Source organism: Vipera ursinii (assembly GCF_947247035.1).
Source record: "Vipera ursinii genome assembly, chromosome: 7".
Classification (NCBI taxonomy): Eukaryota; Metazoa; Chordata; class Lepidosauria; order Squamata; family Viperidae; genus Vipera; species Vipera ursinii.
The window spans coordinates 14,595,509-14,620,580 of record NC_139521.1 but is presented as its reverse complement, the minus strand read 5'-3'; the positions used below and the strand labels follow the sequence as shown (position 1 = coordinate 14,620,580).

The 25,072-nt window shown below is 40.7% G+C and overlaps 1 protein-coding gene across 1 annotated transcript; it reads left to right on the top strand.

The window, feature by feature from the left end:
• Positions 1-1,932: 1,932 nt before the first annotated feature.
• MSMO1 (methylsterol monooxygenase 1) lies at positions 1,933-23,981 on the top strand. The gene is made up of 6 exons (XM_083367739.1): positions 1,933-2,081; positions 4,347-4,651; positions 12,333-12,481; positions 13,022-13,148; positions 15,136-15,290; positions 22,882-23,981. The coding sequence occupies exons 2-6, from the start codon at positions 4,397-4,399 to the stop codon at positions 23,087-23,089; spliced, it is 894 nt and encodes a 297-aa protein (XP_083223865.1). The 5' UTR covers positions 1,933-2,081; positions 4,347-4,396; the 3' UTR covers positions 23,090-23,981.
• The last annotated feature ends 1,091 nt before the right edge of the window (positions 23,982-25,072 follow it).

Below are 25,072 nucleotides of genomic sequence, written 5' to 3'. Positions count from 1 at the left end.
CGGCCCTCAATGAAATTGAGTTTGACACCCCTGCACTATACTAATAAGATCCCTCCCCTACTATCCTGTTTATGTACATGCTTATCAATTTTAGAGGAGAGATGTCTCCCATCTTCTACACCTGCCAGGGGTACCAGGCACCAGAAAGTACTTAAAAACAATCCCTAGATGGTGACTCACACTGGGCCCCATGGTAACTCCTGTTCTCCTGCTCCCTCCACTTCAGGCTTGTATTTTTCCCCATATACTCAAAGCATCTACTCAGGCAATTGATTATAAAATGATTATTATAAAATATGAAATATGATTACATGATAATACTAAAAGCATATATATATTTATTTTTATATTTCCTGACTACTTCCAGTTATTTTCCACACTTAGACTGCAAGGCGTTCAAACCGGTCAGTCCTAGAGGAGACTGCTCTTTAGAAGGCCAGATCCTGAAGCTAAAACTCAAATACTTTGGCCACCTAATGAGAAGGAAGGACTCATTGGAGAAGAGCCTAATGCTGGGAAAGATGGAGGGCAATAGAAAAATGGGACGACAGAGAATGAGGTGGCTGGATGGAGTCACTGAAGCAGTAGGCGTGAGCTTAAATGGACTCCAGAAGATGGTAGAGAACAGAAAGGCCTGGAGGAACGTTGTCCATGGGGTCGCGATGGGTCGGACACGACTTTGCAGCTAACAACAATATAATACGTTGATGTTATTTCTACTACATGATTTGGTACTATGGTGTTTGAAGCTTTGGTCTACACTGAAGCACTGTACTCCTTAAGATTGAAAAACCTGGTGAGAAGTTAGGTGCTAATGAATTTTGGAGAAGAGGCTTCAATTAAATGAACATCTTCAAAATGGTACAAAGTGTCAGGTTTACATTCTGAGAAGTGTCAATTAACTTCAGTCAATGAAAACAGATAGTAAAACAGCTAGGTGATGAACCTTTACACAACATAAAAATGTCCTTGAAAATATGATAAAAGAAAAACTAGTTAGTTATATAAAACTCACTGTCAGGACCCACCCCAAACCACATCTTAGGAAGACAAAATTCTTGGAGTCAAATCTATTCCAAAAAGAATCTTTACTATGACATGCTTGGTTGTAGGAAACGAGACAGGATTTAATATTATTCCACGAAGTAAACCCTTATAAAGAGTTCCCGGTTTAACCCCCCCCCCCTTAACCCCGTTTGGTCAGTCCCCCATCCTTTATCTCGTATCATCCCTCTCGTGGGAAAAAGGAACTTAGGACCCTTCATGTTTATTGCTCTCTTCCATGACACAAGCCAGATGCTAGCCCCCCCCCCCTTTTGTTTCCCCAGTTCAAAAGGCTTCTCCTTTCCTTTGAAATGCCTAATACCGGTTCAATACACATCTATTCTCTTCGGGAGATGGCAGAATCCATGGAATAATGTTAGAAACATTCCATTTATGAATATGATATAAATGGATTCTGACACTCACTTCAAGTAGCAAAAAGAGTAGAACTTGGCCAGTAAGACTCCATAATAGCTGATTTTGACCGCATCTCCAATTCTCCGGAGAATTGTGTGTCTTTCGTTTGGCAGCCCAGATTGGGAGTACTAAAAGAGAAAAGAGAACTGTTTCGTTTGCCCAGATAGCTTAAGCTAGGTATTTTATTACATTCAATGCGTCAATGAAAGATTGCATGACAGGATCGGCTTGAATGCCGGCATTCCTTAACCTGCTTCCATTAAATCTCAATTGCGTTTAAACAAAACAAGACGATGTGGGAAACCACCTTGCGGTTTCCATAGTAACGACCAATTTCTAGTATCTCACCTTACCCTCATTGGTGAAGCGATGCTCACTATAGGCTGCTCCCGGAAACCTAGCCATCCTCACTCCATCCCTTCCTCCAATGGTAACTCGCGGACCTCCGTTGTTGTCGAGCGAGCGCACGCCTGATCGTGACGACACCTCGCGCCTTAGCCAATCGGAGCAGAGCAGCCTGGCGAGTTAAAAGGAGGGAATAATCTTTCTAGAGCCGGCGCTAGAGGAAGAATGTGTGCATTTTCGCCCTGAGTTTTGCCGAGAGAGCCGCGCTTGGCGAGGTAAGCGAACGCGTTGCATTTCCTTACGTTAGCATGCTAAACATCTCCAAAGAATTAACCTAACGCCCTCCGCATTTTTATTGCTGCATGGGTTGTTGTTTTTTCCCCCTTTCTCTTTTTTCTCTCCCCCTTTCGTCGGTGGCGTTGGGAGCAATGAGCTGCGACGTATTGTCGTTTATAGCTCTTTGCTGTCTCTTGTGCAGGGGTCTTCAAACGTGGCCCTTTTATGACTTCTGGACTTCAACTCCCAGAATTCCTCAGCCAGCAAAGCTGGCTGAGGAATTCTGGGAGTTGAAGTCCACAAGTCATAAAAGGGCCACGTTTGAAGACCCCTGCTCTTGTGCGTCTCCCATCGGAAGCAAAACGGGTTTCTGAAGGAGGGGGAGGGAGGTTTGTTTCTTACAGGTGAGGGGATCGTTGAAAAGTGCTTTCCCAACGGATGGATGGGTTTGTTCGTAATGGTTGCCTGTTGTGACAAAATAAAAGGAGCAGCCGATGTACCTTGATAATAAAAGGTAAACGTCGCGTGGCGTGTCGCGACCTATCGCGGCTCTTTTTGCATTGCCGGAAATGGGGTGGGGCCGGTTTCGTGCAGTTTGACACACAAACACACCCACACCTGCTAAGCGCATTCAAGGTAATATATCCGTCCCCCATGTTATTAAGCTGACTTTGTAATAATGTAATAATGCCGCTTGGGGGTGTGTGTGAAAGCCCTAATAAGCAGGCATATACATAGAAGGAAGGCTACTGCTAAGCTTGTAAGCCGCCCTGAGTCTTCGGAGAAGGGCGGGATATAAATGGAATTAAAATTAAAAAAAAATATTGTCCCAAAGGTCTAGTGCAGATCAGCGTTAGTAAATGGCTTAAAATTGTTCAGGTGGAGATTACAGTTTGCATTCCTAATCAAGCACTGTAGGCCAGGGGCTTTTCCACCTTTTTCACCCATTGTACCACTTTTAGGATATGGCAACATCCGAGTACCACCAGTCGCCTAGCAAGGTGTCAAAAACTTGATCAAGATCACCAAAAAAAAAAAAGGGAAAAAGTGATGAAGTACAGGTAGTCCTCGACTTACAACAGTTCGCTTAGTGACTGTTCAGAGTTACAGTGGCACTGAAAAAAGTGCCCCCCAAGCCACAGCCAAGCAAGACACCTGCCTGCCTGCCTGCCTGGCGGTGCTCTTGCGTGTGTCCGAGGTTTTCATTGTTGTGAGCATTTCTGTTGAGGATTGGCAGCAGGGGGGGGTGTTTGGTTTTTATTCCACACCCCCCTCTCCTGGGGGATTGCAGCAGGTTTTGGTCACTTCACATGACCCTGGGACACTGTGACCATCATAAATATGAATCAGTTGCTAAGCATCTGAATGTAAATCACAAGAACCTGGAAATGCTACAACATTCCAGCTGATCAGTGCTTCTTCTGGGCTCAGCAGAATCACTGGGATCACTGCCGAGCTCCAGCTGGAGCCTGGCACTGATCCTGGCGCTTCCGCTGAGCCCTGACAGCCCTGCAGCTCCAGCCATCTCTCGCTCAGGCTTGTGCGGTGCTGCCACCGGTTCAGCTCGTTCCCCTCCCCTGCTACCACTTTTCTAGGATGGTCCCATACCATCTGCCAGGTGCCAATGTACCACAGGTGGTACCCATACCACTGGTTGAAAAGCCCTGCTATAAACAAGCATTGCTCAGCCTGATGTTCTTCTTTAGTTGTAAGATAAGATAATCTAACTGCAGTTAGCAATTAGAATTGTATCACAAGACTTTTGGAAAGCAACAGGTAAAACAAGTCAGTTGTACCACTTTATCTCACAGGCCTTTGCTTGGTGATTATATAAAATAATTACATAAATTAAAACAAGCCTGGATAAACTTAGAATCACAAGACAGCCAATTACTTTTATCATGGATTCATGTGAATCTGTATCTAGAGAGCCATTACAATTACCCATCTAAAACTCTTTAGCTCCCACATGTGTATTTTTACAGACACCTGATATGAGAGCATAGTCAAAATGCAAATCATATCCATATTCTCAGGATGAGAATAATTACGAATCTCATTCTTTTTGGAATTTTTACATGGGATCTAGATAGAACCACTGTCAAAAGATACCTTTCTGCAAATTTAAGTTCTAGCAATCACAAATCTGTTTGTGTAGTGTGTGCTGCTTGAACAGTTATTATATAGAATAAAGATATTAATATTGTACTTCTATTTATTTTTCTTGTCATTTATTTTTCTCTCAATAATTTGACATTTTACAGATTCATAGAAACTTTGTTAAACTGTCAGTGTGATGTGCCAGAACTGAAAGATGATGAATAACAATCATTCTGAGATACTGCATTCCGCCTACCTTGCTGTAGAATACATTGACTCTTTGCTGCCTGAAAATCCATTACAGCAACCACTTAAAAATGCTTGGACCTATATGATAAACAACTACACTAAATTCCAGATTGCAAATTGGGGTTCACTTCTCCTTCACGAACTCCTCTATTTTTTAATATGCTTACCCGGATTTGTATTTCAGTTTATACCTTATATGCGGAAATATAAAATACAACAGGTAAGATGGAATTTTAACATTGTAAGAAGAGAGCCATGTTAACCTATAGTGCTAAAACATTCAGAGGAGTTTGGTAGCACTTTATATAGCTAAAACATGTTATTAAAATGTATAAATATTCATGATCTGCAACTCACTTCATCAGACTAATGTAGGATTTAAACTGGAGTGAGATGGTGGGAGTAAGGAGGGCAAGATCATTGGTTAGGCAAATGCAGTTTATATGTAAAATAGATTCCTATTATATTGGTTAGAATTTGTATTATGTTAAAAATACAGTGTTTGTTTAGACATTCTGAGATTGCTAAAACTTTTGAGAGGTATGTCTCTCCATCCATCCATCTGTGTTATTTTGGACATGTCATTCTTTTTCAACCTGACTGTTATGTACTGGGTTCGTTGCTTAATGACGAAGATGATGCGAGTGAGTTCAGCAAAGATCATCGATTATTGCTTCCAGGATCTGAACTGGGAAACAGGGCTGCGAATGCAGCAATTTATACCCTGGCCTCTAGGTGGCAGCCAATAGGTTTAAAGCAACCTATTGCCGCCCTAGAGGCAACCAATAGTGGCGCTGGAGATGGGTTGTCTGAGGAGCTGGGAGCCGTTAGCCAGCTTCCCTGCTCAAGCAACCTTTCAGCAATTACCCACATGGTGTTCCTTTAACAAAACAAGCCCAATACATTACACCCCTCCCCCCTAGAATGCACAAACATTATAGCAACAAAAGAAAAGTAATTACAGCAATACAGTTTACAAAAGGTATAACGATAGTGTGAGTTAACACGTTTACATCCTAGCTAATACAGGTGATTCCTAGCTAGCAGCACAATAAAGGTACATACAACATTATAGCTTCATTATTTCAGGACAAAATCTTGAAGATAAGCAGGAGGTTTGCGAGTCCTTGTGGAACGCCTGGGGGACCCACAGATTTCCTGGCCTACCAGCTTGCCTGCCGGGCTGGGTAGACCAGTGTCTCTTAGTTCAAGTGATTTAGGTTGGCTCGGCAATCTGGCTGGCCCTTCCAGGTTGGCCCACTCCAGAGTCAGTTTGTTCTGCAGAGTTAGCACAGCAGCTGTAGTACTCAGGTTGGCTTTCTCTGTCAGGGGACCCATGTTGTACTTCTGGGCTTTCCTCCCCTACGGCCATCTCCCCATTGTTCTGGCTGTTTTGGCACTTATAGTCTATGCATAGACTGGACTGGCTTTTATCCAGCCACCCTGTGTGTACCCACAATAGCACTCTACTTAGTGTCTTGTCTGCTGCCGTTTCTGCAGCTATGTCCCCTGCGTGGAGGAGAAACTCCGGCAAGTCCTGAATGGACAAAACGCGGGCCGCTGGGGCCAGATCTGGTGCAATTTGTGGCAGTGGAAGCCTGCTCAGGCCATCTGTGTGGCCCATATCCTTGCCGGGTTTGTGAATGAGCTTAAACATATAAGCCGATAAAAAATGGACCATCTAAGCATTCTAGGGGATAATATGTGGGGTGTCTGCCTGTCTGTAGTGAATAACCCCAATAGCGGTTTATGATCTGTGAAGACCGTGAAGTCCCTGCCGTATAAGTAGTCGTGGAATTTTTTAACTCCAGCTACTATTGCCAATGCCTCTTTGTCAATTTGAGCGGAGGAGTGTCCTTGAATAAAAAGCAATTGGAACTTGTTCCATCTTTCTGTAAGTGACTTAAGACTGCACCCACCCCGTATGGGGACACCTCACACGCTAAGCAGACTGGTTTATACTCTTTGAAATGAGTGATAATGGAACTGACCAACAGAAGTGCCTTCAATTCCTGGAAACTTCATGAACAGTAGTCCACTTCCATGAAGCATTTTTATCTAAGCCTGTGAAGCGGCTCCGCCACTGCAGCCTTGTTAGGAAGGAACGCGTGGTAAAAATTGAGGAGGCCCAGGAGTGCCTGCAGCTCTCCTTTTGTTTTAGGGCTAGGTGCCATCTGAATGGCTTTTACTTTAGACTCAGCAGGGTGGATGCCATCAGCATCAATGCAAAACCCCAAGAATTCAGTTGAGGGGACTCCAATACTGCACTTATTCTTTTTAAGCTTGAGGCCTGTTTCTCGCAGCCTTTGCAGGACGGCTCTGAACCTCCTTGCTAGCACCTCAGTGGATTCTCTGGCGATGAGCATGTCATCAAAATAGGGGCAAACCCCACGGAATGCCCTTGAGTGTACGTTCCATGATGCCCTGAAAAATGCCTAGGGCTACACTGACCCCAAATTGCAGGCGCTTTACTTTAAACGCCCCCCTGTAGGTTACAATTGTCTGAGCCATGGCTGTGGCCTCGTCAACAGGAAATTGCTGATAGGCCTGAGCCAAATCTAATTTCGCAAAAATGGTGCCACCCTGCAAGGATGCCAGAATGTGGCTTACTACTGGTACTGGGTATGCGTGTTGTTTGAGTGCCCGGTTAATTGTGCATTTATAATCTGCAGATTCTGACCTCCCCATTGGCTTTTAGTGGTGTTACAATTGGGGTTTCCCACTCACCCCTATCTACTGGTTGCAAAATGCCCTGTTCAACAAGTTTATCTAATTCAGTGTCTATTTTGTGTTTGAGGGCAAATGGGACCCTACGAGGCTTAATCCTGTGGCACTACGTTCGGGTCTAGTTTGAATGCTATTGGCAGGCCCGTGTATGTTCCCAGAGCTGAATCAAATACATCTGAGAATTCCTTGCATACTGTCGCTAGACTCACGACTTGTGTCCAGTTGATTCCAGTTACTTAGATGCCTAGCGCATCAAACCAATCGAGCCCAATTAGGCTCGTTCTCTGGCCCCCTACTACAACAACGTCCAGGTGCCCTGAAAACCCCTTAAATTTAACGGCTAGTGTGGCCTCACCCTTGACTGCGACTCTGGCATTCTGAAAATCAGTTAGTACAATGTCAGAAGGCCTCAGCTTGGCCCATTTCCTACTGCGAGTACAAAGGAAATTAAATGTTTCAAGGGAAATAATAGAAACGGTGGAGCCTGTGTCTAGCTCCATTTTGCAGGGGACCCCTTGCAGCTCCATCTGGAGTCTATACTTGGGCTTACTTGGACGGCAAACCCCGGTACGGCAAATGGTTCTGCAGCTGGAGCAAAACCACATGCTGTACTGCCCTGGGGCCCCGGTACCTCCTGGTCGGATCTCCTGACTGGCAATTCAATGGCTGGTCCCTCTGGTGACCTTGCAGACGGACACGATGTGGCCTGTCTTCCCGCTGGCCTGGCATGTGGCTGTCCGGAACCTACTGTCCAAGCATTGGTGGCAGCTGCCACAACCTGGACATCTAAGGAAGGGATTTGCCTTGTAAGTGGCCTTGTGTTGCTTGCTGCTGCGAAGCTGTTGGTCGAGATGTTTGTGTAGCTTGTTGACTTCTGTGTCGTCTTTGGGGTCTTCTGTGTGTTCGGCGTCTTCGTGGTGGATGGCTTCTTCTCGTTATGCAATTTTGGCGGACCGAATGGCTCGTATGGCCCTGCCGGAGTCTTCGTCTGCCATGACTTCCTTCTGTGCGTCTAAAAATGACAGAGTCTCTTTAGCGAAGAGCTTCTGCTGTAGCTCTCAGTTTCAGAGACCACAGACAAGCCAGTCTCGTAGTCTCTCCTTGACGTCGGAGAATGGGCACAGGTGTGCGGCCTGCCTCAAGGCCGCGATGTACTCAGATGCGGTTTCACCTGGTTGCTGTATTCTTTGCTCAAGCATAGCGCCACGCGATCACTGACAGCTTGGGCTGGAAATGTTCTCCGAGCTTCTTCATCAAGTCCACAAAGGATCTAGACTCCAACAGCGTTGGAGCAAACAGGTTCTCTTCTAAGTCGAATGTTGCTGGGCCACACACACAGAGGAGCGTTGCAGCCTTCAGTCCGTCCTCGGCGACCTGGTTTGCTCGAAGGTAGTTCTCAACCCTGGACAGGTACGAGGGCCATTCTTCTGGCTGCTTAATGTTGAATTCTCTCAGCTTTCCGACCTTGGCCATTTCTGTTGGTCTTCACGGATGGTGCTCGGCGTCTTCGAATTCTGGACTGGTCCTCTGGGTGCGTGGTCGCTAGCGTGGCTGTGCTAGCCAACCGTAGAGGGGGAATTGCTTTTCCCGCCAGGTGTGCGCTGCCTCTCTCCTAGTGGCCTTCAGCTCAGTTGAAGGAGCAGGATCCCACCTTCGTCGCCAGTGTTATGTACTGGGTTCGTTGCTTAATGACGAAGAGGCGAGTGAGTTCAGCAAAGATCATTGTTTATTGCTTGCAGGATCTGAACTGGGAAACAGGGCTGCGAATGCAGCAATTTATACCCTGGCCTCTAGGCAGCGGCCAATAAGTATAAAGCAACCTATTGCCACCCTAGAGGCAACCAATAGCAGCGCTGGAGACGGGTTGTCTGAGGAGCTGGGAGCTGTTAGCCAGCTTCCCTGCTCAAGCAACCTTTCAGCAATTACCCATGTGGTGTTCCCTTAACAAAAAAAGCCAATACATTACACTGACCATCTCACAGGGTTGTGGGGAGAATAGGAGGAAGGAGTTTTAAGTATGCTTGTTGTCTTGAGCTTATTAAAAAGGAGATAAAAATAAATAAAAAAACATGTAAGTTCAGCAACGTCTCATTCATTGATGGAGTTAAAGTCCTGTTTTTCCAAAAGTGGCACTTTGAGATATGCCATAGAACGGGGTGTCAAACTCAATTTCATTGAGGGCCACATCTGCATTGTGGTTACCCTTGGGGGGACTGGGTGTGTGTGGCTGAGATGGGTGTGGCCTACTGGGTGGGCATGGCAAGCTCGACATTACTCGTTTCAGGGGTGCCTGGGTAGGACTGGGGCAGATCTGAGGGTTTCTGGTGGAGAAGGATGGGACCGGGGTGAGCACCGGGACATGGTCCCTCCCTTCCTCCCTCCCTCTGTTCCTTCTTCCTTCCTCTGTTCCTTCTTTCTTCCCTCCCACTCTCCATTCCTTCCCCCCTGTTCCTCCCTCCCTTTTTCCCTCCCTCCCACTCTCTCTTCCTCCCTCCAATTTCCTCCATTGTAGGCATTCATGTGATTCTATATGTTTCCTGTAGGGAGAAATATTGCATACGTTTGTTATCTTGTCATGGCAAAGTTCTGATGTAACTGAAGTTCCAGGATAGAGATAACATTTTTGTTTATAATAAAAAATACTGTTCAAATAGTTTTAAAAGTTTCTTGTAGAATATGGTATTATCTTTGACTGTAGTCTGCAGACAGTCAAAGGGATGAAAGAGATCTTGGAGTCCTAGTAGACAATCACTTAAATAAATATGAGCCAGCAATGTGCTGCAGCTGTCAAAAAAGGCAACACAGTCCTAGGCTGCATTAACAGATGGACAGAATTAAGATCATGTGAAGTGTTAATATCACTCTATAATGCCTTGGTAAGACCACACTTGGAATAATGAATTCAGCTTTGGTTGTCACAATACAAAAAAGATGTTGAGACTCTAAAAAGAATATAGAGAAGAGTAACAAAGATAATTAGGGTATTGGAGGCTAAAACATATAAAGAATGGTTGCTGGAATTGGGTATGCCAGGTTTAATGAAAAGGAGTAGAGATGACATGATAGCAGGGATCCAATATCTAAGGGGTAAAGAAGAGGGAGTCAAGCTATTCTCCAAAGCACCTGAAGGCAGGACAAGAAGCAATGGATGGAAACTAATCAAGGAGAGAAGCAACCTAGAACTAAGGAGAAATTTCCTGATAAAACAATTATTCAGTGGAACAACTTGCCTCCAGAAGTTGTGGATGCTCCAACAATGGAAGTTTTAAAGACGAAATTGGACAACCATTTGTCTGAAATGGTATAGGTTTCCTGCCTGAGCAGGGTGTTGAACTAGAAGACCTCCAAGGTCCTTCCAACTCTGTTATTCTGACTGTAGAGGTTCTTTCATTCCTTTAGGAATGATGACTTATAGTTAGAAAAAAATGTCTGTTTCTGTGCCAGTTTCTTGATAAGATTTCAATTCCACCTGACTGAACCTCTGTGTTCTAGTTGTAAAAATTGAGGAGGAGAGCTGTGTTAACCTCTGTTAGTGAAATATCAGAAATTTTCTGGTAGCTGTTTTTGTGTCATTAAATTTCAAATATTATTGAATCTCATTTCCTTAAATGCACAGAGTGACTAAATTTAGGATTTAAATTGGAGTGAGGTAGGGAGTGAAGGGAGAGGAAAGATATTGTTATAAGGATGCAAATTATATATAAAATAAATACAAATTAAAAATTACATATAATTACATTTATAGTCTGCTAAAATCCTTTGTGTGGTTTGAGATTTTTTGTGATTGCCTGAAACCTTTGGATGTATGTTACTCAGAAACCCCTCACTCAAAATAGTCACTTTGAGGACTGCCATAGAGTGTCCTGGGAGGTTAAAATGCTCTGATGCTACTTTGTCCTTATTGTGGGGTGTCCTAATGTCAAATTTGTGTCCATTGGTTCTTTTGCAAAATTGGTATCAAATCTCCATTCTGTCTGATACTATTGAAATTAATAAAAAGGACTTGAAACTCTGCTGATTAAATTTACCTACTGACATATTATTTTTACTGACTCTTAACTATAAAAATCTATTCAAAGATGTGTCTGAGATAAAATGTAACAATAAAACACAAAATAATGTGTGAAAGTCAAAACATTCCATGCAATAAATGCTAAGCTTCAGTGTTTACACTGAAAGAATGGGCAAAATATTAACTTTTTTTTTTAAAAAAAACCATGAGAACAAAGAGCTTTTCTGTCAGGCTTGGAACTAGTCGCTGTTGAAGAACCTATTGTTAATGCATCTGCAAATTAAGACAGTATTTGATGTGTAGGAAGGACCCCCCCCCGCTCCCCAGAATGAAATATTCTTTATTCTTAATATTAAAAAAGAGGCAGAATGGAATATTTCTCCTGAAGGAGAAGAGGAGAGACACCTTCTTAAAAGCAGCAGCAGCAGAAACCGGACCTACAGATGCAAGAACATTAAAGTCTTTACAGTACGCCTTGAAATTATGGGTAGTCCTTTAACTGGCAGCCACATACTTTGCTCTTGCTGACAGAAAACTTCATTGAAAGCAGAGCTTTTACCAGATTTATAAGTTTATACTAGTTTGTGGAATATATTGTATGAGTTATTTATTGAATCTCGCTAATGTTTGTATTGAGTAAAGTGCATTACAAGAAATCATACCTAAAATTATTAACCAATATCTCAGTGCAGGACAAATAAATTCAAAAGAAAAGTAATCAGAGAACACTTCTTTAATTTAAAAAATCATATCCAAACCAACTCATTTCAAGAATGCACAATTTGCAGTGTAATATTTGAATCCAAGTTAAGCAGTTTATTTTGCTTCAGACCTATCCATACTTATGGAGGAAAAATACTATTGATCACAAAGTTATATTTGTAAGTAAACTTGCCTAAGATTGCATTTTAATTAAGAGAATCGCTATGGGCAGTAGTTTTCCTATTACCTATTACCCATAGACATATGGGGCAGAGGACAAGGAGACATTTATGTAACCTCACCTGTTTACATGTAGGAGACATAGCAGAAGTTCAAAAGTCGAGAACGTGATATCTGTTTTGTGATGTTGACATCATTGTAGTTGGGAAAAGATGCCTGTGAGAAAGATTAATCTGTTTCCAATATATACTAATTTTTTGTTTATTTGCTGCTGTTATAGGATAGGTCAGAAACATGGACAGGACAATGGAAATGTCTCAAACAAGTTATGTTCAATCACTTTTTTATTCAACTGCCTCTCATATGTGGTACCTATTATTTCACAGAATATTTTAATATTCCTTATGACTGGGAAAGCATGCCAAGATGGTAAGTAATATTCAATTATTTTGTTGTTGTTAAAAATACATGTTTCCACACATTAAAAATGTTAGTATAATGCAGATAAATGATAGGGTTTGGGAGAAATTTCTAGAAGTTCAGAGCCAAAATGCTTTTGACTCTGGTTTATTGATTAAAAATGACAAGAGAGTAAAACCTTAATTTAATAGACTAGTTGCAGGGAGGCAGTGCCTGCTATCCATAATTGTTAAACTCCAGCAACATTTTACCATTTATTCATTCTGTAAAACAAATATAAATATAATAGGTAATATCTGAATATCTTTATACAAGATGAAAATGGAAGCCTAAGAGTTATGTTAAATATAATATATACTACATCATATGTAACTCCTAATTTTCCTGTCTTTCTCAAGCAACGACTTGTTTGCTGTGCTTGTTGCTCCAAGAGGGAAAAATATCTTATTAAAAGTTCTGTGTATGTTAAATATGTCAGGTTTCTACCACTGGTCATTTGATAAAGTGTACAAATATATAATCATCTCAAAAACTAATTTTATTTTAAAGGTTTGTAATAGTTGCCCAGTGCTTTGGATGTCTTGTGATTGAAGATACCTGGCATTATTTCCTGCATCGACTACTTCATCATAAGAGAATATATAAATACATTCACAAAGTACATCATGAATTTCTTGTATGTAATTTCTTAAATTTTTGGATTACATGGTTAAGCTATATATGCACTTACCAATAAGAAAATCCCATACAACTCATTGGGACCTGTTTCTGTATATGATTGCAGGCTTAAAATTTCATGCAATGGCCATGTATTAGTTAATATTTTTTTAGAAATAGGGAGAAGAAACCAGCAGGTTTATTATTTAGCTATATGGTTTACAAAAGTTGAAGATTTTTAATTTAAACATTGCAGTAAACCAGGAAGATGTTTTTGTTCCTCTTAGCATTTTTCTTAGCTAACTTGTTATTAAGAAAGAAGTGTATTGTGTTTTTTGGTACTCTGTTGTCTAGAACGGGGTCCCCAACCCCCTGTTGGGGGGGTGGGGTGCTGCAGCCCACTATTGGGCCATGAGCTGTTCAGAACTGGCCACCTGAAGTGGTGGGTGCACGTGCACCTCCCTACTTCCATGAGCAGCAGGAAAGCACATGTGCTCCATTTGTGCAAGCAATGTGCCCGCTGCTCGTGCAGAACCATCCCCCCTCCCCCCACCAGTCCGCAAAGCCAGAAAGGTTGGGGGAACTCTGATCAAGAGCATAGAAGCCCATTTTATTCTTAGCATCCTTTCCCAATCATAGCTCATAATGAATGTTAGACTCTCTGACACTATTTCCACAATTTGGGCTATATTGCTAAGTGTTCAGTTGCTCAGTCTTCATAATTGCAGTGATTCATTTTAGCCAATCTTGATTAATCATACATTGTAGTATAATCCACAAATTTCTTGTGTGTCCAATCACACTTGGCCAATAAAGAATATTGTGTATGGTATGTATTGTAATGTATTGTAATATAGTTGAAGGTCAGATACATTTCTCAAAATGGGCATATCTTTTCTTATATAGTAATAGTAGTTTCAAATCAAGCAAATTCCAATTTGAGAGAATTTATGTTAAATTTTTGCCTGGGTTTGCAGTAAGTGTTCTGTAAATTGCAAATAATAATAAGTTACACTATATTTTATATTTTACATATGCTCTATTCTATTTTATATATATTTATTTGTGACCTGCATTTTAGCTGATCTAAAAGATCAGACTAAATTTTCAGTGCTGACTATCAACAACTGCAGGAACTCGAGAACAACCTTTCCCTCATTTGATGCCTTAGATATTTAAGAAGAAATGCAAAGAGATTTCTTGCTATGAAAAGAAGGACTAGCGGTGACATGATAGCAGTGTTCCAATATCTAAGGGGTTTCTATAAAGAAGAGGAAGTCAAGCTATTTTCCAGAGTACCTGAAGGCAGGTCAAGAAGCAACGGATGGAAACTAACCAAAGAGAGAAGCAACCTAGAACTAAGGAGAAATTTCCTGACAGAACAATGAATCAGTGGAATGAGTTGCCTCCAGAAGTTGTGGGTGCTCCAACACTGGAAGTTTTTAAGAAGAGATTGGATAACCATTTATCTAAAACGGTATAGGGTTTCCTGCCTGAGCAAGGGATTGGACTAGAAGACCTCCAAGGTCCCTTCCAACTCTGTTATTCTGTTAAGATAAATCTTTTCTCTAAGTTCCAGCTTACATTTGATTTTTTTAAAAAAAATACAGCGTGAAACATTTGTACTTTATTTGAACAACTAATTTCTGTTTCTAAAATAATAAGAAACTTAGCTTCAAGCAACCTCTTTAACATGATCTTTTGAAAACATTGAGGAAAACCTCACTGAATACATATAGGTTTACTGATCTGTACAATCTACTTTGTGTGTCTTTAAATCACACAGTGTCTGCAGTTACATAGCACCTACTGTTTTAAGGGGCTGTCTGGAATTAGCAGTAGCAAATATTCTTACATTTAGAAATTTATTCAGTTTATTCAGTTCTACATTTGAGTTGAAGGTTAGCATGTGAAGGAAGAAAATCTGAAACAATACTGTCATATTGAAATATATATGAAATATTCAGTATGGTTACATGTACATAAACCTCTATATTTTTCTTCAGGCACCATTTGGGATGCAAGCTGAATATGCACATCCTTTAGAAACTGTAATTCTTGGAGCTGGATTCTTCATTGGAATAATGGTCTTCTGTAATCACGTAGTTTTGCTGTGGGCATGGTTATTTTGTCGTTTGATGGAGACCATTGATGTTCACAGGTAATCTTTTGTTATTTATTAATGATTGTTTGTGTTCAGATTCAGAAATTTTAAAATTATTTAAACATAACTATTGGAAAAAGTTGTCACTAACTTCTCAGTGACAAGCTTCTAAATTCTTCAGATATTGTTTGGGCAAAAAAGGTTTTCACTACTTAAATAGAATATTGAACAGTTGAAAGAAAAATATCTGAAGGACAAAAAACCAAAGAATATATGATCAGGAGATACCATCTAGAAACAAGGAAGATTAAGGAAGCACTGGAAATAATAAAGCATCAAATAATGGCTATAGCCAAGAAGATTGCAAATATGGACTTCAAATTGTGCGCTATAGGCAGAATCTCCAATTTCAGTCAAATCAGAAATGTTTCTACAATCCATCAATAGAGAGACTGTAGTGAACTGATCAATACCTGATAAAGAAACAGCGCAGTTCTGGGTGCAGCTATGGGACAACATAAAGAAATACAAAAATGCTTCTAGATAAAGGAGGTGGATCAGAATAAAACCACCTGAAATGAAAGAACCCACAATAAAAACAGAAACGGTGGAGAATAGGACAAGAAAAATCAAGAGTTGTGGTTGAAGCATCTGACTAGTCTATTTTTTTATTTTAATTCCATTTATATCCCGCCCTTCTCCGAAGACTCAGGGCGGTTTACAAGCTTAGCAGTAGCTTTCATTCTATGTATATGCCTGCTTATTAGGGCTTTCATACACCCCCCAGGTGGCATTATTACAAAGTCAGCTTAATTGCCCCCAACAATGTGGGTCCTCATTTTACCTACCTTGGAAGGATGGAAGGCTGAGTCAACATTGAGCCTGGTGGGATGCGAACCTGCACTAATTGCAGGCAGCTGGTGTTACTTAAGGAGGCATTAGCCCACTGCTCCACTTATTGCCCATCAGTTTAACAACATACTGCAAGGAGGTAAAATTGAAGATTGGTTTGTTGTTGTTGTTAGCTGCAAAGTCGTGTCCGACCCATTGCAACCCTATGGACAAAGTTCCTCCAGGCCTTTCTGTCTTCTACCATATTCTGGAGTCCATTTAAGCTCACACCTACTGCTTCAGTGACTCCATCCAGCCACCTCATTCTCTGTTGTCCCATTTTTCTATTGCCCTCCATCTTTCCCAGCATTAGGCACTTCTTCAATGAGTCCTTCCTTCTCATTAGGTGGCCAGAGTATTTGAGTTTTAGCTTCAGGATCTGGCCTTCTAAAGAGCAGTCAGGTTTGATCTCCTCTAGGACTGACCGGTTGGATCGCCTCGCAGTCCAAGGGACTCGCAGGAGTCTTCTCCAGCACCATAGTTCAAAGGCCTCAATTCTTTGGCGCTCAGCCTTTCTTATGGTCCACCTTTCACTGCCATACATTGCAACTGGGAAGACCATAGCCTTGACTATATGCACTTTTGTTGAAAGGGTGATATCTCTGCTTTTTAGTGTGCTGTCTAGATTTGCCATGGCAAATCTCCCCATCTGTAGTGATCTTGGAGCCCAGGAAAATAAAATCTGTCACTACCTCCATTTCTTCCCCATCTATTTGCCAGGAATTGAGAGGGCCAGATGCCATGATCTTGGTTTTCTTAATGTTAAGTTTCAACCCAGGTTTTGCACTCTCCTTCACCCGCAACAAGAGGCTCTTTAGTTCTTCTTCACTTTCTGCCATTAGAGTGGTATCATCTGCATATCTTAGGTTGTTGTTATTTCTTCCGGCAATCTTAATTCCAACTTTTGATTCATCTAGCCCTGCCTTTCTCATGATGTGCTCTGCATATAAGTTAAATAGGCAGGGCAACAGTATACAGCCTTGCCAGACTCCTTTCCCAATTTTGAACCAATCAGTGGTTCTGTGTCCAGTTCTCACTGCTGCTTTTTGGGCCACATATAGGTTTCTCAAGAGACAAATATTTTTATTTATTTATTTATTTTAATCCCATTTATATCCCACCCTTCTCCGAAGACTCAGGGCGGCTTACAATTTAAGCACAAACCAATGTGCTTAGCAATAAGATGGTCTGGTACTCCCATCTCTTTAAGAACTTGCCACACAATCAAAGGCTTTAGCATAGTCAATGAAGCAGAAGTAGATGTTTTTCTGGAACTCCCTAGCTTTCTCCATGATCCAGCGTATGTTGGCAATTTGATCTCTAGTTCCTCTGCCTCTTCAAAATCCTACCTGTACTTCTGGTAGTTCTCGATCCACATACTGCTGGAGTCTAGCTTGTAGGATTTTAAGCATGACTTTACTAGCATGAGAAATGAGTGCAATGGTGCGATAGTTTGAACATTCTTTGGCACTGCCTTTCTTTGGAATTGGAATGTAAACTGATCTTTTCCAATCCTGTGGCCACTGTTGAGTTTTCCAAATTTGCTGGCAAATTGAGTGTAGCATTTTTACTGCATCGTCTTTTAAGATTTTGAATAGCTCAGCTGGAATACTGTCACCTCCACTACCTTTGTTGTTGCTCACCTTTTCTAAGGCCCACTTGACTTCACATTCTAGGATGTCTGGCTCGAGGTCAGTGACCACCTCATCGTAGTTATCAGGGAGGTTAAGCTCATTTTTATATAGTTCCTCTGTGTAATTTTTCCACCTCTTCTTAATCTCTTCTGCCTCTGTTAGGTCTCTGCCATTTTGGTCCTTTATCATGCCCATTTTTGCATGAAACGTTCCCTTCATCTCCAATTTTCTTGAAAAGATCTCTGGTCCTCCCTATTCTATTGTTTTCTTCTATTTGTTTGCACGGTTCATTTAAGAAGGCATTCTTATCTCTTAGCTATTCTCTGGAATTCTGCATTCAATTGGGCGTATCTTTCTTTTTCTCACTTGCCTTTCACTTCCCTCCTTTCCTCAGCTATTTGCAAACTTCCTCAGACAGCCATTTTGTTTTCTTGCATTTCTTTTTCTTTGGGATGGTTTTAGTTGCTACCTCTTGTACAATGTTGTGAACTTCTGTCCATAGTTCTTCAGGCACTCTGTTTATGAGATCTAATTCCTTAAATCTATTTGTCACCTCTACTGTATATTCAACAGGGATATGATTTAATTCATACCTGAGTGGCCTAGTGCTTTTTCCTACTTTCTTCAGTTTAAGCCTAAACTTTGCAATGAGAAGCTCCTGGTCTGAGCCACAGTCAGCTCCTGGTCTTGTTTTTACTGACTGTATAGAGCTTCTCCATCTTTGGCTGCAGAGCATATAGTCAATCTGATTTCTGTGTTGACCATCTGGTGATGTCCATGTGTAGAGCCATCTCTTGGGTTGTTGGAAAAGAGTGTTTGCTATGACCATCGTATTCTCTTGACAGAATTCTATCAGCCTGTGCCCTGCTTCATTTTGCACTCCAAGGCCAAACTTGCCTGTTATTCCGGTTATCTTTTGGCTTCCTACTTTAGCATTCCAATCCCCCATGATGATAAGAACATCATTTTTTGGTGTTAGTTCTATAAGGTTCTGTAGGGCTTCATAGAACCGGTCAATTTCATCCTTTTCAGCACTGTTGTTGGGGCATAGACTTGGACTACTGTGATATTGAATGGTTTGCCTTGGATTTGAAGTGAGATCATTCTGTCATTTTGAGGATTGTATCCCAGTATTGCTTTTCCTACTCTTTTATTGACTATGAAGGCTACTCCATTTCTTCTGAGGGATTCTTGCCTGCAGTAGTATACTGATGGTCATCTGAATTAATTCACCCATTCCTGTCCATTTTAGTTCGCTGATACCTAAGATGTCGATATTCAGTCTTGTCATCTCTTCTTTGACCACGTCCAGCTTTCCTTGATTCATGGATCTTACATTCCAGGTTCCTATGGAGAAAAAACCTTTACAGCATCGGACTTTCCTTTCACCACCAGACACATCCACAGCTGAGTGTCCTTTCGGCTTTGGCCCAGTCGCTTCATTCTTTCTGGCGCTACTAGTAGTAGCTCTTCCCCAGTAGCATATTGGACGCCTTCTGACCTGAGGGGCTCATCTTCCAGCGTCATATCGTTTTGCCTTTTGGTACTGTCCATAGGGTTTTCATGGCAAAGATACTGGAGTGGTTTGCCATTTCCTTCTCCAGTGGATCATGTTTTGTCAGAACTCTCTGCTATGACCTTTCCGTCTTGGGTGGCCCTGCACGGCATAGCTCATAGCTTCATTGAATTACACGAGCCCCTTCGCCATGACAAGACAGTAATCCATGAAGGGGAAGATTGGTTAATGTCTGTCAAAATCTCCCTGATAATGGAAGCTCCAACAAAAGGAGCAGCATCAGGCAATTGCAGGCCAATTTCCAAGTTTCCAACAACTTTCAAATTGCTAACTGGTGTGATAGCTGATACAGTCCAATAGCATCTAGTTCTTTCTACCTGAGCAGAAGGGAAAGTGTGCAAATAACAGAGGACTTCTTCTAAAAGCAGATGAGCACCAGTTCTAAATTTGGCAAGGTGATTTTGGAAAACTAAGAGAAAGAAGACCAACTTGAACATAGCTTGAATTGATTACATGAAGGACTCCCTGCCATACGATCAGAGAATCAAGTGCCTAGAAATACAAACATCAGAGATTTTGTGCAAAGATGCACAATGGAAGACATAGTTGCTGGTCAGTGATAACAGACTGGGAGAAATTAATATCAAAAGAGGAACTTTCAAGGAGATTTACTACTACCACTACTGCTTGTCATTGTAGTTAGTACTGAATAACTCAGTCCATGGCTATCAAACTTCAAAAACATCTGCTAGGCTATGCTATCTACATAGACGATCTGAAACTGCATGGAAAAATACCATCTAAAATAGAATCACAAACAACACTAACACTAATTTACATCACACAGACGGTACTTCACACCAAAGACTGCAGCCCAGCAGCAACAATCATCCAATCAAACAGCCCAAAATCAGACCATGATTCAGAAATATCTGAAAAAATAACATTCATACCAATTTGCATCACATAAAAAGGTATTTAAAGGCCAGTATTCTGACAGATGAGCACAATTCAAAACGCACTGATGATGTCTCCTCGAATGGTGATGAAATGTTTGCAACCAAATTGCCAAGCTCGGAGCTCAAACCAAGTCCATAGAATCACTTCTCCAGACTGCCCATGTATACAGACAAGATATTGCAATGGAGCTTGATCTGGACATATATCCTGGCCTCATCTTCCACAGGGAAAAAATAATGAAAACTGAAGGAATCAAGATGCCCTATGGAAATAACATCAAAAGTCTGGATGAAGACTATCACTACAAAGCTGACAAAATCAAGAATTTTGATGTCAAGAAAAAGGTTAGAAGTGAATATATCATGAGAGTGAAGACAATCTTAAAAGTCCAAACTCAGTGGAGGAAATAACAGTTAATAACACCAGTTAATAACACGGCAGTTCCAGTTATTAGATACACAACTGGAATAGTGGACTGGACTCAAGCAGAAGTAAAAGTCCTGGATAAAAAGATCAGAAAAATAATGACAATGAGTCATACCCTTTCATCCAAACATCAATGTTGACAGTCTTTACTTACCAAGAAAAATAGGTTGATGTGGAATGTTGCAAGACAGTTGAAAAAGAAAAAAGAGCATTGAAAGACTATCTGGTAAATGAAGAAGATGCATTGAAGCTAATTGCCATGAAAGCTTACTAAATATTGGGGCAACCATATTAGCCTACAAGAAAGACCAAATGACGAATAGAAAAGAGGCATAGCAAGGGAAAATATTATACAACCAGTACATTAAAAAAATAGCAGATAATAACAAGATCTGGGAAAGGTTAAGATCAGAAAAGTCAAAGAAAAAGACAGAGGGACCAATTCTGACTGCAGAAGACCAAACCTTAAGAAGTGAAAGCAGGAAATAAGAAGACACCAACAGATAGCAAATGCTGCCTCGGCGAAGAAGCTATAGAGACAGTGGATCATCTAGTTAGCTGCTGCAAAAAGATTGCACAGACTGATCACAAGTAATGGCATGACAAAATAGCAACAATAGTGAATTGGAAGATCTGCAAGAAATATAATTTGCTTGCAAGCAAGTACTGGTGGGACCACAAAATAGAAAAAGTAACAGAAAATGAAGAAGCTAAATTGCTCTGGAACTTTAGAATTTAAACAGTCACCTACCACATAACACACCAAATTTAAAAATTGTTGATAAGAAAGATAAAAAGTTTCGATGGTGGATGTGGCAGTACCTGGAGACATCAGAATAGAGGTAGAAGGATTGTGGCAAAAGAAAGCAAAGATAGTACCCAAGATAGGCCCCTTGGGTGCAAACCCAAAACATCTGGAACACCATGGTTTGGCATGACCAAACTAACCAATTGCAAAAGGCAATTTTGGTTTAGAACAGATTACACTCTGTGATTATGTCTTTAACACCATTAAACAACATCTGCATATGCCAAGTCCTTGAGAAGGACTCAATAGGCAGGTAGAAATGCTAAATCCAGTCTAAATAACTGCTTGACTGTGTAACGAGCCATAATAATATATTAAATTTATATGCCACTCCTAGCAAATCTAGGCAGTTTAAAATTGTTAAAAACATTTAAAACAAAAAACAAAGCAAAAAGAGCAAAGATGCCAGTTAACCACTCAACCATCTGGATGGTGCTTTTGAGGGCTTGAGTCACAAAAGGGCCAGGTTTTCAGGGCCCTTCAAAACACCACTTGGGTGGGCCATTCAAATCTTATGTGGAACCACATTCCAGAGGGCAGTTGCTGATACAGAGAAAGGCACTCTTCTGGGGTCCTGATAGATATTATTGTTTAATCAATGGAACTCAAAAGTGCACCAACCCTGCCAGATCAGATTGGCTGGCATATACTATGGGAGAATATGAACAACTCATGCTTGACTAGGTTTGTATGTGTATGGAATATAATCATCATGTAGAGACTTGTAATAGTATGTTACTTATCTCTTCTCAGAGCTGAGAAAATTATTTAATTTTTCTGCATTTAATAATCCCGACAGTTTGAATAGGCACACAATTTTTATGGAATAAATGTATCGATGAAAGTTATTTAATGGACTAATGCAGATGTAAGAAATATTCTTTAAGACTTTCCCCAAAAATGAATTTTAGAAGATTCAAAGCGATGTTGATACTAAAGCCTTGGTGGAGCAGTGGGCTAATGCCTCCTTAAGTAACACCAGCTGCCTGCAATTAGTGCAGGTTCGCATCCCACCAGGCTCAAGGTTGACTCAGCCTTCCATCCTTCCGAGGTAGGTAAAATGAGTACCCAGATTCTTGGGGGCAATTAAGCTAACTTTGTAATAATGCCGCTTGGGGTGTGTGTGAAAGCCCTAATAAGCAGGCATATACATAGAATGAAGGCTAGTGCTAAGCTTGTAAGCCGCCCTGAATCTTCGGAGAAGGGCGGGATATAAATGGAATTAAAAAAAAAACCTAAATAAATATCTAAAGCCCCAGTCATGTATTCATTTACCTATTGAACTCAATGGGACTTATTTCCAAATAGATACAAGTTCCTATTTCAAACCTTTAGCGCTAAACAAGTTGTACATAAAATGTGAGAAGTGGCTTCATATTATTAAAATGTGCATTCAATTATGTTTCTTTTTAGTGGCTATGATGTTCCTCTGAATCCTTTACATTTGCTGCCCTTTTATGCTGGATCCCGCTTTCATGACTTCCATCATATGAACTTCACTGGCAATTACTCTTCAACCTTCACATGGTGGGATAAACTCTTTGGTACTGATTCACAGTACCATTCTTACAAAGAGAAAATGAAGAAAAAGAAAGACACAATGGAGAAGAAGATGGAATAAATTTCCCATTTGCAACAGTCAATGGCAACATCAAAGAGGCAAATGACCACATATTTTTGCTTAAAACTAGAAAACTCAACAATTATTGCAGTTCAAAACAAAACGTATCTTTTAACAAACAAACCAAGAGTCACCAAGCTTAGGTTTGTATCAGGAAAAAAATTCATTGATGCATTTTCCAAATGATTGTGCTTTTTCTATCCTGTAGATAAATTAAACAAATACTGTACACTATATATTTTAAAAAAATGTTAAATATGACCAAATGATTGAAATTATGTAAAAAAAGATATACATTAAAATTAAAATGAGGGGGGTATTTTACTGTACATTAATGTAAAGCCTAAAGTTTAGAAAGAACAGCTACACTGAGTTCACCAAGTAAAACCTTTGTGGAAATCCTCTTTCCCAAGTAGATGTAAAAAAAAAGTATATTTAAGAAAGCATCCTTGTTAAAAAGAACCTTTTTGGTTTTTAATGAATGTTATTGTAATCCGTATTATACATAACTAAATTGCTGATTTGATTATTAAGATAATTTGTCTTACAGTAGCTATGGTTGATTTTTCTTTCTCATGTTTTCTGTACAGCAAATAAAATAATATTGGAGTTCAGGCTATTATCACCTGGTTCCTTTGTTCCTATCAAATTAAAAACAAAATAAAAAAGATTGCTTACTAATTTTTGCAGGTGTTTGTGGGAAAGGAAAGGTGACAGGGCTCTTTCAACTGTTTTTCTTTTGTAAAACACACAAACACAAACAAACTGAAGAAGAAATAGGAAATTCCAAACGTTGAATTAAATTTTGCCATTAGCATAACATTTAATTTGACTCTTAATTATACCATGTATGTTCCATTGCTCTTTTTTTAAAAAAAACCCAAAACTGCCTTTTTTCTGAGTTAAAGTTAATTAAGTTCCTTTTGATATCAGTTGCAACAGAATGTAATATATGTATATCTTGTCACTGCCTTCAGGGAAATGCTCAGCCTCTTGTAGGACAAATAATTGAGATTTCTGTCTGCTACCCATTACCTTCCAGTGTTTTTGTTTTTTTGTTTTTAAAAAAAAATCCACAGATATAGTAAGTAATGAGATGACAAACATATATTTTTATCTGTTCCAGTTCAGATCAGGAGCCAGATTTACCCAGGGCTGATCAGTTCACCCTTTGTGTCAATAATGATTCCTTTGCTCACTGTGGGTTAAGGTTAGGCTTTCTGCACTGAGGACATTTTTTAATCTTGAAGCAAATCAGTTCTGGGTATGTTTGGTCTGCTGAATTGATGAACAAAACCAGCCCAAGTGCTTGAAACTAAAATTGCCATTGCAATTTCCTCAATTCTCTTTGATGGAAAAATGACTGCTGCTATTCGTAATATTCCATGTTCTGATAACACCGTCCAAAGACGAATACAAGATATGGCCACAGATGTTATTCAACAAGTGGTGGGAAAAATCACAGCAGCAGAAAAATTTGCATTTCAATCGGATCAAAGCACTGACATTGCTGGTGAGGCACAATTAATTGTCTGTGCGTGTTCCCAATTCGGACGATAAACTGGAACATGTATTATTTTGCTGCCCTCCCCCTGGCAGAACGACTGGGGAAGAAATAATCACAATAATTTACAATTTTTTCAGTGAATATGGAATGTTATGGACTTGGTATGTAGGGATGTGTTCTGATGGTGCAGTAGCTATTACAGGAAGAGCTTCAGGGGTGATAGCATGAGCTAAGGCAGACATGTCAAACACAAGGCCCAGGTGCCAGATCCGGCCCGTGAAGTGGTTTCATGCAGCCCGTGAAGCCATCCTGGAAACAGTGAGGGAACGGCCCCCACTGCCTTGGCCCTGGCCCAGAGACCCTCCTTCTGCCAGAGACCCTCAGATCTGTCCCACTCCTGCCCAGGCATGTGAATGATGTAGAGCTGGCCATGCCCACCTAGTAGGCCATACGCACTCTACCCACACCCACCCAGT